This window comes from Triticum dicoccoides, chromosome 2B (genome assembly GCF_002162155.2).
Source record: "Triticum dicoccoides isolate Atlit2015 ecotype Zavitan chromosome 2B, WEW_v2.0, whole genome shotgun sequence".
Taxonomy (NCBI): Eukaryota; Viridiplantae; Streptophyta; class Magnoliopsida; order Poales; family Poaceae; genus Triticum; species Triticum dicoccoides.
This window is the reverse complement of record NC_041383.1, coordinates 820,558,472-820,572,853: the sequence shown is the minus strand read 5'-3', so window position 1 is coordinate 820,572,853 and position 14,382 is coordinate 820,558,472. Positions and strand designations below refer to the sequence as shown.

The 14,382-nt window shown below is 44.0% G+C and overlaps 1 protein-coding gene and 1 pseudogene across 3 annotated transcripts in view; one reads left to right on the top strand and one right to left on the bottom strand.

Moving 5' to 3' along the window:
• The window catches only part of LOC119366606 (disease resistance protein RGA5-like), a 28,164-nt gene extending 18,188 nt beyond the window's left edge, over positions 1-9,976 (bottom strand). The window contains exons 1-3 of one of the 3 annotated variants that reach the window (XM_037632362.1): positions 9,574-9,976; positions 8,836-9,488; positions 8,512-8,719 (exon numbers count right to left, since the gene is read on the bottom strand). In XM_037632362.1, coding sequence (XP_037488259.1) covers positions 8,512-8,719; positions 8,836-9,436 — 809 coding nt within the window. In that variant the 5' untranslated portion in view covers positions 9,437-9,488; positions 9,574-9,976. The remainder of the gene's footprint in view (positions 1-8,511; positions 8,720-8,835; positions 9,489-9,573) is intronic. The other 2 variants (XM_037632363.1, XM_037632361.1) reach the window with 2 other exon arrangements.
• A 1,419-nt stretch (positions 9,977-11,395) lies between these two features.
• On the top strand, positions 11,396-13,934 carry LOC119366605 (annotated as a pseudogene).
• Positions 13,935-14,382: the final 448 nt, after the last annotated feature.

The window sequence follows — 14,382 nt, the reverse complement described above, 5'->3', positions numbered from 1 at the left end:
CAAACTAACTGCTCAGTCGGTTGAGTGTGTTTTCCTTGGCTACAGTGATGAGCAAAAGGGCTATCAATGTTGGGATCCTGTGCGTCGTCGCTTGCGCATCTCGCGTGATGTGATTTTTGACGAGTCTCGTTCTTACTACCCACGTTCTTCTTCCTCGAGTTTCTCTGTGGATGACCTTTCTTTCCTTCTCCTTCCCGATACACCCTGCTATGTGCCTCATGTGTCACCTCTTCCTCCGGCACCTCTCATTCCTTCTCATTCACCACCGACCCCGTCTTCTTCATCCTCCTCCACCACCTCTCCCCCATCCTCTCCAGTCCGTCGCCTTCTCTCACCATTTCCTCTCCACTATACTCGTCGATCTCGTACTGAGGATGTCTCCTCTGACGAGCCTTCCAGCTCTGGTGCACCTCCTCTCACGCCTTCCCCGGTTCACAACCTCCATGCTCAGCGTTGCCCCCTGCCTGATCGCTAGTCCCCTGATCGGTACGGTCTCTCTGTTATGATTGAGCCCACTTCCTATCGCACTGCCAGGACTCAGCCTGAATGGCAGCTTGCGATGGCCGAAGAGCTTGCTGCCCTTGAGCGCTCTGGCACATGGGATCTGGTTCCCCTCCCTTCCGGTGTCCGTCCCATCACCTGCAAGTGGGTCTACAAGCTTAAGACTCGCTCCGATGGTTCTCTTGAGTGCTACAAAGCTCGTCTTGTGGCCCGTGGCTTTCAGCAGGAGCAGGGGCGCGATTATGATGAGGCATTCGCTCATGTGGCCCACATGACCACTGTCTGCACTCTTCTTGCTGTGGCTTCTGTCCGTCAGTGGTCTATCAACTTGATGTTCAGAAAGCTTTTCTCAATGGTGAGTTGCGTGAGGAGGTTTATATGCAGCCACCACCGGGGTACTATGCTCCTGATGGTATGGTCTGTAGACTTTGCCGCTCCCTATATGGTCTCATACAGGCCCCTCGTGCCTGGTTTGAGCGCTTCGCCTCTGTGGTGACCTCCGCTGGTTTCTTGCCAAGTGATCATGATCACGCGTTGTTTGTTCACACGTCTCCTTGTGGTCGGACTCTTCTCCTTCTCTATGTTGATGACATGATCATCACTAGTGACGACTTTAATTACATTGCCTTTGTTAAGGCTCGCCTTCGCGACCAGTTTCTCATGACTGATCTTGGTCCACTTCGCTATTTTCTTGGGATTGAGATCTCCTCGACCTCTGATGGCTTCTACATCTCCCAAGAAAAATATATTCAAGACCTTCTTGCTCGCCCCGCTCTCGGTGATGAGCGCACAGTTGTGACTCCCATGGAGCTCAACATTCAGCTTCGTGCCTATGATGGTGACCCTCTCCCTAATCCCACTCGCTATCGTCACCTTGTTGGCAGTCTTGTCTATCTTGCTGTTACGCGTCCTGACATCTCCTATCCCGTCCACATTCTGAGTCAGTTTGTTTCAGCCCCCACCTCTGTCCACTATAGTCATCTCCTCCGTGTTCTACGATATCTTCGTGGCACGATCTCTCGGCGCCTTTTCTTTCCCCGCTCCAGCTCTCTTGAGCTCCAGGCCTACTCTGATGCTACCTGGGCTAGTGATCCCTCTGATCGACGCTCGCTGTCTGCTTATTGTGTCTTTTTTGGTGGCTCTCTCATTGCCTGGAAGACCAAGAAACGGACTGTAATTTCTCGCTCGAGTACAGAGGTTGAGTTGCGAGCCATGGCTATGCTGACGGCTGAGGTGATCCGGTTACGGTGGCTACTTGAGGATTTTGGTGTGTCTGCTACTACCTCGACTCCCTTATTGTCAGACAGTACTGGCGCTATCAGTATTGCGCGTGACCCGGTGAAGCATGAGCTCACCAAGCACATCGGTGTGGATGCCCACTTTGTGCGTGCTGCTGTGCAGGATCAGACTCTCGCTCTTCACTATGTGCCCTCTGAGTTACAGTTGGCGGACTTCTTCACGAAGGCTCAGACTCGCGCGCAGCATAGTTTTCTTCTCTACAAACTCAGCGTTGTTGATCCACCATGACTTTGAGGGGGGGTGTTAGATGTGTATAGCCCTTTTCGGTTTATCCCCATTATATAAAGGGTCTCTTGCACTTTACCCTACACATGTATATGTATTGGCCTTTGGCCCTCTTATGAATGTAGTTGCCATTTATCCAACACCTATAACATGAGTAGCCTGGTAGCTATAGTATAAGAAAGTGTACTTGACAAAACTGGTTTGGTCATTTCAGTCGGTTCGCATACAAAATAAGAGCTCGATTAGAATAAACAAAAATTGTTGGTCTATGAACAGATGTAAAAGGTTCAAGGAAAAAACCGTGTGATCCGATGGGGGACGTGGAAGAAAAATCAATGGAACCACGTGAACGAGTGTGGATCCCGCTGGAGAATAGTGGAATCACTACCAAAATAGCTATTTTTTAGGTTCAATACCATAGTAAGAAGGTACGAGCGGTGTGTAACTCGTGTGTGATCACAAACGAGAGCTAGACCAGTTGCTTGTTGCTATGGGAATCCATACATGAGGGATTGGGATTGAATCCCACCCAAATTCTTGCCTATTTTAACTATAGGAGCTCGCTCGCATGCATGACATATAACTCAGGTAAACCGATCAATATTTTCTCTGGTTCACATATGAATAAAATTGGAATGTCAGTAAGTTCCAATGCGTAATTTAACTTATGCTACAATGATTGCTTCATAAGTATGTGATATCTTATAGATATTTGTTGAATAACTTGTGAGATGATAAATGTGAACCTATCAATGTGAGCATGATGATGTGCATCTGAGGATATGAATACGATGATGTGAATTTGTTGTGCAAGATGTTCTATGTCTAGGTTATACGTGAAAAAGGGAGCATTTGCAATGACTCTGGCGGTTAAGTTGCCTCGAACATGAGAGTAAGATCCCTTCTTTCATGGAAATAAATGTCTCTATGAGAAAAACTACCTACGAAAATGGACTTGGGATACAATGCTCGCCAGAGATGAGATATATCCTAGTTGGTTTTGTCACTCGCCTTTGGTGGCTTGAGGATAACTGATGAAAACCGTATAAAGGGTGGTAATCATCAAAGGTGTGGTTTTTGACCCATCACAGGTGAGCTATCTTTGTATTAGTGAACATATTTTTGTATTGCATAACTGACATATTTAGTTGAGTCCTTCCTTGTCATCTATTGAACAAAATGAGCGAAAAAAAACTTTATAGACTAAGGTAAGGTTGGACACAATGGGACCAGTGTTAAATCACTTACCATAACTAATGTTCGATGTAGACATGTTGTAGTCTGGCTAAAAATGCTAAGTCATAACTGTGGTAAGATATTATTCGCCAATGTGATAAGAGAAAACCATGAGTGACATATAAACTATCACAGTTGGAGCAACCAAAAAGACATTACCAGTGATGAACTTTTATCACTCAATGGTACTACAATTCACTTATGGTTTTTGTTTCGTCCTTCACTAGAGAGAGAGAGAGAGAGAGAGAGAGAGAGAGAGACAGAGAGAGAGAGAGAGAGAGGAGATGTGTGTTAGAGAATCTACATCTGGGCCCCTCATATCCACCTTATATATTCGGACGGACAACTCAGTTAGTAGCTGGATAGGAGGGAGAAGAAAAAGGTGACCCAGTCAGATCGAGCTTGCACTTTGTCATCATATGTCCGGGCCTACCTATCTATCATCTTCTTTTCACAACTAGTAGGCCACGATGTTTAGATGCAAATATAATCCCCAACTAATTAAATGCAACATCACTTAGACACAACACATAAGGTTCCTCGTGACTATCATAGCTAGTATCATGCATGTCAATTAAGCAATTTTGATGAGGTGACATATAATTAAATGAAGAAAAAAATGGGTTGAGTATCATACCATGATACAATATTATAATAAATAATGTACTGCTATATGTCTTGAATTGTAATAAATAAAGTCATAAAAAAATATTACTCTATGAAACTATGCATTACGAAGACAGTATCATATGCATGACTAACTTATGATTCTACACATTACGGACAGCCTAAGAAACAATGTATGAAAAGTTCATTACCTAGGATGATGTGTTAAAAGCTAATGCATACAAAGTACAACCCATTGGTCCAATGATGGAAATGCGGGTCTAAGTGGCTTGCACATGGTGCGCTGGGGTGTTTTTTAAGCATGGTTAATAGTACAACCAACTGCTGGCTATTTGATGTTGACATATTATCTAGAGTCAAGCTTATAGCCAACAATTATGGTAGTTGAATATAAATATGTGTTAGTTTGTTGATACATGGTCCATCTCACTCTCTCACAAAGTCTCTAGAAGCACATGTTGGAGCTATCTGTTAATCAATACTACTTCCATCCTAGTTTATTGGTCCTCTTTGTATTTTGTGCTAAAATTTGGCCATAGATTTAACTAACAAAATGTTAATGCATGTCATAAAAAATTAGATTATTGGATTCGTATGCAGAGAGGGCGACGCGAGATGTAAAAATTCACAAAATACATGCCTCCGCTTAGAATTGAACCACAAACCTTTATACATGAAGTTAAGACGCAAACTTAAGAAACCCTTCCCCCGGAATTATTTGGCCCATGAGCCGAAACAGGAAGACCACGAAAAACACACACGAGAAATATATAAATCTCTTAGCTAATCGCTGCTATTAATTAGGCCTATTAACTAACTTGTGCATGCAATGGCTACTGCATGATCCAACCAAGGAGACCCATGCGCTAGTTTCCATGGAGAGACGAGGGAATAAAGTGACGTGCTTAAATGCAGCAGCCTAATTGTTTTTTATAAACTATGCAGCAGCCTAGTTTTTTTTAACATAGTACAAACGCAAGCACTCATATACACGTGCATACACTCACCCCTATGAACGCATACACGCACACCCTAGTAAACATGGTACAAGTTTTGGTGGCTCTTGGACCCAATAAACCCGAATGGAGGGAGTAACACCAACAAAATTCTGAATGAATTGTTAAAAATTGAATAATGTTTCATAATCCAACATTCTTTTCGAACAACTTGAACACATTTAAAAAACATTTTTCATAAAAGCATGAAAATATTTCAAAAAAATGAATAATATTTTATACAAGCACGACATATTTTTGATGACATGCAATATTACTTTCTTAGTAAAATCTATGGTCAAAGTTTGGCACAAAATATTAAGGGGCCAATAAACTAGGACGGAGGTAGTAAGGTCTAAGCATTTTTTCTTCTCTATTTTTTTGTTTTTCTTCTCTTTTTGGTTAATTGATTTTCTCCTTGGCTGGTTGTGAATTAGCAATACAAATGCAGTAGGAGCCTTTCCTACTGTCTAACCCCTTCAATTTTTTTTTTGATTTTCTCCTTCTTGAACTTTATTATTTCTTTTTGAAACCTGTGCAAAAAATTATTTTTTTTAGAATAGCAGATTCTTTTTTCAATACAAATTTAAAAGGTTGATATGGAATTTAATGGAATGTCCCCGTACTCTCATACATAGCTATGGGGGTGAGGCGTTTGGATTCTACACAACAACTAAGCCCCACCGAATCAAAGTGATGAAACAAAAGATGTGATGAAGCCCTCAAACAATTAATGTTTTCAAAGCATTTAATAAATATTTAAAGGAAAAATATTTTAAATTCATAATAACAGTTACTTCAAATTGCTAGTTTTGTATTCCAAATTTTTTTATGAAAGGTTTCAAAATATAATGATAACGTTCAAAAAGAAGAAAAATGAATTAATGAAAAAAGAGAAGAAAAAAATATAAAACAAAAAACAAAAAGGAGAATAAAAAAGAAAAAAATAAAGAAAAGCGGCCAAATGCGTCAGATTGCCCCTGTTTCGTGAGCGGCCGAGAGAATCATTTGAGCCGTCCCATTTCTTTAGATAATGTAGGAACCACTCGTATCTGATTTTGGGAAGCTTCCCGCTTTTTATTTTTCTTTTGACGAATTCCAGGTTTATTTTCTTTTTCGTTTTTCATTTTTCTCTTTATTTTTCTTGTTTTCATTTTTGGTTTCTTTAAAAGTTCTTTCGTGTTTCCTTATTCGTTTCTTGTTTTCTTTTCAAATTTATTTTCCTTTTACAAAAATTGTTTGTGATTTCAATTTATTTGGAAAATTCAAATTTGGTTCATGATTTTAAATAGTTGTTCAGTATTTTACAAAGTGTTCCTTTTCAAAAACAATTTCTAAATTCAAAAAATGTACAGGATTTCCAAAAAATATTATTTTTTCTAGAAATTGTTCTGAATGTTAAGAATCTTACCGTTTACAATTTTTACTTAACACACTAATGATGTTCCTTTTCCCAAAATGTTTGGAAATTTAAAACATGTTAGTTTTTTGTAATTGTTTGTGGTTTCCCAAAATGTTCGAGTTTTTTTTACAAAAAATCAAAAAAATTCTCGTGTTTTCCTATTTTTTTCATACTTTCCAAAAATATACGAGAATTTCAGAAAAGATTGTTGTTTTCTGAAAACTGTTCCTGTTTTCAATTTTTGTTTCTCCAAACTAAAAAAATGTTTAGGAATTACTTAAAATGTTTCGCGGTTTTGAAAAATTGCTCAGAATTTCGCGATTTTGTTCTCTAAATTCCAAAAATGTCCGCATATTTGCAGAAGATATTTAGGATTTTCAAAAAAGGCAAGGTCTTTAAGAAATTGTATTTTATTACTTTTGTAGAGTTGTTGAAAAACAATTGTTTAATTCTAAAACATTACTCGATTTTTTAGAAAAATTATTCACAATTTCCAAGAAAAGATAAAAAATATCCAAAAACTGCCTGGATTATGTGTTGTAGTTAGTTGTTAAAGTGGCACACTCTTTATTAGCAACCAACGTCTATCAGGTTGATTGGTAAGTAGCTGCTCTTTCTAAGGTGGAGCTGTAGAGTTCTAATCCCAGCAAGGTCAGTCGCTCCTAATTCTTTTTTTAGCGACTATATCACTGCTGTAGGTGCGAGCCCTACTGCGGCCACCTTCATGGGCCGGCCCAATCGGGGGTATGCAGGCAACCTACCATACGTATAAAATGGGTATACCATGTCAAAAGTCCATATTACCCTTTATACGTTTTGGATGGTGGGTTGTACCGTAGCGGGACTCTATTATTTTTTGTGACATGCATTAACATTTTGTTAATTACATCGATGGTTAAAATTTGGCACAAAAATAACAAGGGGGTGTTTGGTTTGGGAACGAAGTGTAATGGAATGTCACGGTTCCATTCCACTGGCATGGGTTGGTACCGTCCTTGTGTTTGGTAGGGGCAATTCGAAGGAATGAAAAGATTACATTTTGATGTTTGATTTGAGAAATTGAATGGAACGAGTTTATTCACATCATCATGAATTGGAGTGGATTTTTGTCATAAAAAATGTCAGATAAATATTGAATCGTGTACCAGTGTGAGCATCAACGATCCAAGAACCGAAGGCTTGAGAACGCTCTGTCAAAAACAAATCTTCATTCAAACAAAGGCCACCCAAATACCTAAGTCTGTACACTCTATCTGGTCTGATTTGTACAAGCAAGAATGCAGCTTGCTCGCAGCCTTGCTTCTCTAATCCACAAGATGGACAGCAACCGCCCAAATACAGATGACTGGATCAACAGCAGCCACCCAAACGCAGACTTGCTCTTTCAGTTCCTTTTCAATCATGTGGTCGTCCAACCGCTCGAGCTCGAGCTCGGTAGCCATGGTTGCGAGTTTGGCCGGCCATCCTGTCGCACCACGCCAGATGCACACATCCGTCTCCTCACATACACACATAAGCACCTCACCCCGGACTCCTTCCGCTAGATCCTTGGTCGAGGGGGGAATACGAGGGGCAGGAAACGCTGGCGAGGCTGCACTTCCGACGAGAGGCAGAAGTCAGCGGGGCGTGATGCAGGCTGCATCTTCGATGAGCCAAACCCGGTCGTGGGGTGGGTGAGTCGAGGAGAAGAGACGTTCCGCGTGGTTCGGCCGATTTGGAGGAATGCCCAGGTTTGGCATAAACACGGAATATGCCGTTCCCTGTAACCGGTGGGTTCTGGTTACTTTGGCAAACCAAACACTGGAACGTACAGGTCCTGAGGATGGAACCGACCAATGCCATTCCACTTTGTGACAGAAACCAAACACATCCTAAGGGGACCAATAAACCAGAACAGTTGTAGTGGTCACCTTCTCTTCTCTCTCCTCTTCTCTCTCATTCCACTCACCAAAATATAATATTTAACATCTTATAGCCCACCTACATCAATTTATTGTACTTGCTCGTAGTGTGTTTTTGCACCCTCATACGAGGAGGGTGAAAGGAAATCGTAGAAGAACACATGTCATCTTTATGCAATGAGAATATGCCAAAACTAATCGCGTGTCATATAAAATGTTAGAAACACAAGAACTGTTTATTTATTCCTGAACAGCCCAAACAAGCCCTGAAATATTTCTGAGATGAACGCACACTTTGATTATTTAAACAGTGGAGATTAGATACCTTTTGCGTTGTAGATGCTCGCTGATAGCATCAACAAGGTCTGGCACATCAGGAAAGCCAAGGGGGCTTGGTGCCTTAAGTTGTGAGAGCATGCTGCTGAGAAAACCCCTCATATCTGGATTTTGGGACACAGTCACGAAAGCCCGGTAGTGAAATTGCCGTCCGTACCTGTGATACAAAGTTCTGGCAACTGCTGTTTTTCCAGCACCTATGAATCCAAAAAAGAAAAAAGAGAAAAAAAGGAAACAAGCATGAGAAACTCTATAATTTGAATATTTTTTTAAACGATGTAATTCTAGTTGGAAAGGGCTCCATGGATTATACCTGCACATCCATTTATCGGTATCACCTTGAGATCAGTCTTGTCTAAAGCCAGCAGCTTGACAAGCCTGTCTGGGGACTCCACAACGTCAACTTTTCTGCTACGGCCGCCGATGGGATCCGAGGTGAGGCGGCTGACACCAGCTTCCCCCCGGTCAGCTGGCTTGATGATAGACCTGGGAGGCGACCAGTGGAATCGTTCGCGTCTTTCCCTCGCATCATTAGCACGAGCAAGAAATTGTGAAAAATCTAGATGAGCGCCAGCGCCCACAACCTCGTCCAGGTGATCCTCTGTGTCGTAACAAAGTTCACGAACTATCTTCATCCACCACCTGGCCGTGGTGCTAGCGTCGACCTCGTCTTCCGACATATCCTCCAGGGGGGAGCATAATTTCTTGAGACCATTTCTGAGAAGAACAATCTGATCGGCGCCGAGTCCATCCGGCAGACTCTTTCCAGAAGCCGTGAGCGTTAGGAGCCTCTGGAGGACGGGGCCAATAGGCCCCAGCCAAACATTAATTGGACCTTGCATCGCCTCTTGAAGAGAATTAGGATCCGGATCTGCCATCACCCGCTGAGGCGATGGAGCATCGGAATCCTCCATCGTCGCCTAGAGCGCCAAGAGCAAGAATATATCAGACATACATCTGCACCACCTGAAGTATGAACAAGATTGATTAATTTTTCCTATTCTACGCATGCACGAGAAAGAAAGCTTAAGAGAATATGGGACGGGGTTACCATTACCAAACAAAATCTCGATTCTGACGAGCAAGATGCGGAGGCAATGAGATGAGGCGTGGACACAGGAAAGAATAGAACTCAAGAAGCCAGTCCTCTTCACGCCGGAAAAATAGTAGTAGATGTTGCGTGCTGCTTGGTGCTAAGCTAAACCAGCTGTCACCCCACCCTACCCCAGAGTATTATTCCTGGTGCGCTAACGTGCATCTGCACATCTTACAGGTCTCTGTGCTTGGGGGTGCCCATCATGGGTGATGCCTCGCAAGTCATGTAGGATCGGATGTTAGGAAAAACATGTTCGAATGGTCTAGCGGAATCCTCGGCAGGAGGTCGATGCTTGGGGAGTGCATAAAGCTGAAAATTTTGAAATGAAGAGTATGGATGCATGTGTAGTGAGAGTCTAGTTTTTATTCTTTAATGATGCCCACTAATAATAACTTGCGTTGGGAAGAAAAAATAAATCAATATAGCCTTAAACCACTTTTTTTCATGAGGCATATGTATCCATACGTCATCATTGTACATCCTGAGCCCGCTCCGCACTAAGTCTCACCACATATTATTATTATTATTATTATTATTATTATTATTATTATTATTATTATTATTATTAATGATGCCCTGAGCCCGCTCCGCACTAAGTCTTACCTTCACTTCTTTTTCTAGGTAAATACGAAAGTAAAACCAAATTGAGGTTGATCCAGAGCCTCATGAAAAAACATGTGACGGTGGACTATTCATTTTGATGGTTGTTGAGGAAAGGCTCACCGAAACAAGCTCACATTGTTGAGAGCATCTACAGCCGGGCTTTTTAAATTTGGTCCCTCAAACGCCCGCGGACGCATCCCGGCGCGTTCACGAGCACTTACCGGGCACGCCTCAAATTAGCCACTTTGCATCCATCTCTATAATATTTCATCCTCTAGATCCATAGAAAGCATGCAAAAGGAATCCTACGTACTGCACTAGATACTCTTCATCGTCGGAGATGTCCACGACGACGGTGCCGGGAACCGGCTGGACGGGCGGGTAGGAGGGCTCCAGCTCATCCTCCTCCTGCTGGACCTCATCCATGCATGTAGGCAAACATCTTCGCCTCCTCCGCGGCCTGTTGCGCCTCCATCTCCTGCTGGCAACGGCGTCTTGCCTCCGCACCCGACTCCGACCGGAGGGAATTGAGGATGGCCTGCTGCTCAGCCTGCAGATCCCCCTCGCCAGCGTCCCCCACATCCTCCTCCTCCGGCTCATCCTCGTCCTCCTCCACCTCCTCCTCCTCCAACCCCTCCTCCGTATCCACTGCATCCGGAGGTAGCCCCGCGGAGATCGGGTCTTCGCGCCTAGCCCGGATCTGCTCAAGGAGTTCGAGCCGGCGCTCCGGCGTCAGAAAGGGCTCGTTCCTCACCCGGTGGCGTGGGGGCATGGCTACTAGGCGGTCGGGTAGAGTGGAAGGTGGCGGCGACGGCGGGCATGACGAGGAAAATGTGGATGGATGGTAGGGTTTCGGTGCCGCCGGTCGACTTAAGTAGTCGGGCAATGCACTACGTGGCCCGCCGGAGCTGCGCCACGCGGGCGCCACCGGTCCGATGGAAGAGACAAGTTTTGGACCGCTGGGTTTGAGGGCGTTTCCGGCTGGGACCCCTTCGTCAGTTCGACGTGGCGGGCGTGCCCCACCCCCCATATATGCCTCATATTTGGGCTGGATATCGGGCCGGTCAGCCCGGACATTTGAGGGCCGGTTGAGAGGCCCGTCTAGGTCAAAAAATCGTGACCGGTCGCCCGTCCAGGCGTATGAGGCGGGTTTAACAGGTCCGGCTGTAGATGCTCTTATATCTTAACTGATTTCCAGGTCTTTGTAGCGGATGAAGGCAAATCAGAAGCTCTCAGATGACAAGACCTCTACCACAGGTGAAGGGATGAAGGTATGGCAACCTCCCCCACCCATGCCGGGCAGCAGCAGTCACCTTACTTTGCCATGGCTGCAGATGTAGGGAGGAGGAATGATCTGTGGAGCAAAGGAAAGAGGAATCGATGGAGTTTGGTGTGGCAGCATTTAGCGCGCTAGCTGCTGTCGTCATCTCCAAGCTCTGCGTGGTGATGGAAACAAAGTTAAGGAAGGACAAGAACATAAGAGCTGATGTGTTGTTCGTCAAGGATGATCTCGAGGCGATCAAAGATGTCATTCAACGGCCTGCTCGCTACCGTGTACATGTTGGTTCTTTTCCTCGAAAATTACATTAGTTTATTTTTTTGCGAAGGTATCTAAGACATTGTTCATTTTTTGCAGGCAGTATTTATTGTACAACTGAGGCGGTTGGCATATGACATCGAAGACCGCGTCGATTGCTTCGACGCCCAGAAGATGACCCTCGTGGATTTTGGCAACAAGATTGTTGAACTCAAGAGAAGATCAATTGATCTGACAGAAAGGATAAAGAGGTTTACCTTCCCTGCAGAAGGGGATGACAGGACTTCTCAAGGACATGAGGCTACTGTTGTCCCCGTACAGCTTCAGAATCTTGGTGATTATAACCTGAACTGCTTGCTATATTTGTGCTTGTTCCCTCCTAATCACCCTGTCAGAACTAAGCCCCTAATAAGGAGATGGCTTGCCGAAGGACTAGTACTAGGAGAAAAAGACGCTGTCAAGAATTTGAAAATTTTCACCAACCCTGGTATCTTAAATTCCATCGAGAGAAGCAACAACGGGGAAGTGAGGAGATGCCAACCTACTGAAGAGATATTCCAGTACATCTCCCGTCAGTCAGTCTTGGATGATTTCATATCGTTCTGTGATGGCACGGCTCAACCATTGCAGCACGAAGTCGCCCGCAGGCTATCCGTGTATCCTCAATCCTCATGCAAATGGCGAACTGAATTTGCCTCGAGATTTGTCTCTTCTCCGGACCCTGGCGGTTTTCCCTACTGCTGCTGGTGGTGGTGCACCGGCTGCTGTCGCCAGCAGCAGCGACGAAGCTGTTCTTGATTTTTCCAGGTACGGAGTGCTGCGGGTGTTGGATCTGAAAGAACGTGGTCCCTTGAGTGAGGACCATCTCAAGGCTATCTGGGGCCAGGTGCTGATGAAATATCTGAGCATCAATCTGGGCACAATTACTTGGATTGAAAGGAAAATCGGGAACCTGGATCAGCTAGAGACCCTTGATTTGAGTGGAGGCGAAACAGTGATGGTGTTCAAAGAAGTCCTCCAGCTGCCCAAACTGAAGCACCTCTTTGGGAAATTTCAGCTTACAAGTACCACCATGTTGGCATGGAAACTAAAGAAGTTCCTGGCAGAGAAGAGTCAGTTGGAGACGCTAGCCGGATTTGTCACCGATGGGACGACAGGATTTCCACAGCTGATGAGATGTATGAAGATGTTGCGGAAGGTAAAGATATGGTGCATATCCAAAGCAGGTAAAGAAAACCTGGGTGATATTTCAAGTGCCATATGGAAATTCAGTCGTGATGGGACCGCCGATCCTGCTCGCGGTCGGTCCCTAACGATCGATTTGCAAGGATGCTCGGGACAGTTCTTGAACACCGCACAACCACGTTATGGTAAGGGCATACTCGCCTCGCTCAAGCTGTGCGGTCAACTGAGCAAATTCCCTGAGTTTGTTGCACAGCTAAGTCTTATCGAGGAGCTGTGCCTTTGTTCGACTGGTCTGAGCTGGCAGAACATTCGAAATGGGCTGACCAAGGTTAATGGACTGAAATATCTGAAAATCATTGATGATAACCTTGGGGTGTTCGTGCAAGCGCTGGACATACCAATCCAAGCTAATCCTCTGCCTGATCTTATGTCACTTCATATCCTGTGTCATAATCTGATCCATATTCCAGGAACTCCCGGCATCGAAATCGCACACATGAAAAATCTCAAGGAAGTTGCACTCCATCATCTAATCGCGACTGGAATACAAGATGAATGGAAAAAAGCTGTTGATAACCACCCTTATGAGCCCGTGCCCAGGCTTTTGTCCATTCAAGTCCCCTGATCGATAATGCAGAGACTTCATCAAACACGGTCAGTTCTCTTCTCTTCCCTTCTTTTCACTTGAAATATCTTCCATTTGAGTTTAAAGCATATGTAGTCTTTCGCTTTGTATGTGCAGCTGCAAATCACACTGGAGCCATCCATCTACCGCTTCGCTGCATGTATCCGCGCAACAACTTAAAATCGATCCTTCTTCCGTTCTCTTATACTGTGTGATGGTTTTTTTCTTTTGAACATCTGTGTGATGGTATTTATTACAATAAAGTTTAGTTACCATATGTTGTTGAGTTCAACAATCCCAAGTTACTCGCGTGTCTCGGATTATTGTACTATAATTTAGTTGTTTATAAGGGAGATGATTCCTTCCCTTTTTTTTAGAAAAGGAGGATGTACCCCCGGCCTCAGCATCTGGGTGATGCATGCAGTCATTTAATTAATTATTCATAAAGACCTTACAAAGTAATACATTAGTAAACCTAAAGCCATCTTGGCAACACCTGTCTTATCCCCTTGATGAAGGGATGCCGAATGTCCGACCCGAATAGCAAACATATATCCCACCAAAGCCTAACATCTAAACACTAGTAGAAAATAGGGCTTTCGTTCGGGACAGATAAGTCCATTAGTCCCGGTTCATTCATGAACCGGGACTAATGTGAGCATTGGTCCCGGTGATGCGGCAAAGGCATTAGTCCCGGTTCAAATGGGACCTTTAGTCCCGGTTGGTGCCACGAACCGGTACTAATGGGTACGATGCCCATTAGTACCGGTTCGTGGCACGAACCGGTACTAATGGGGTTTGAGGCATTAGTACC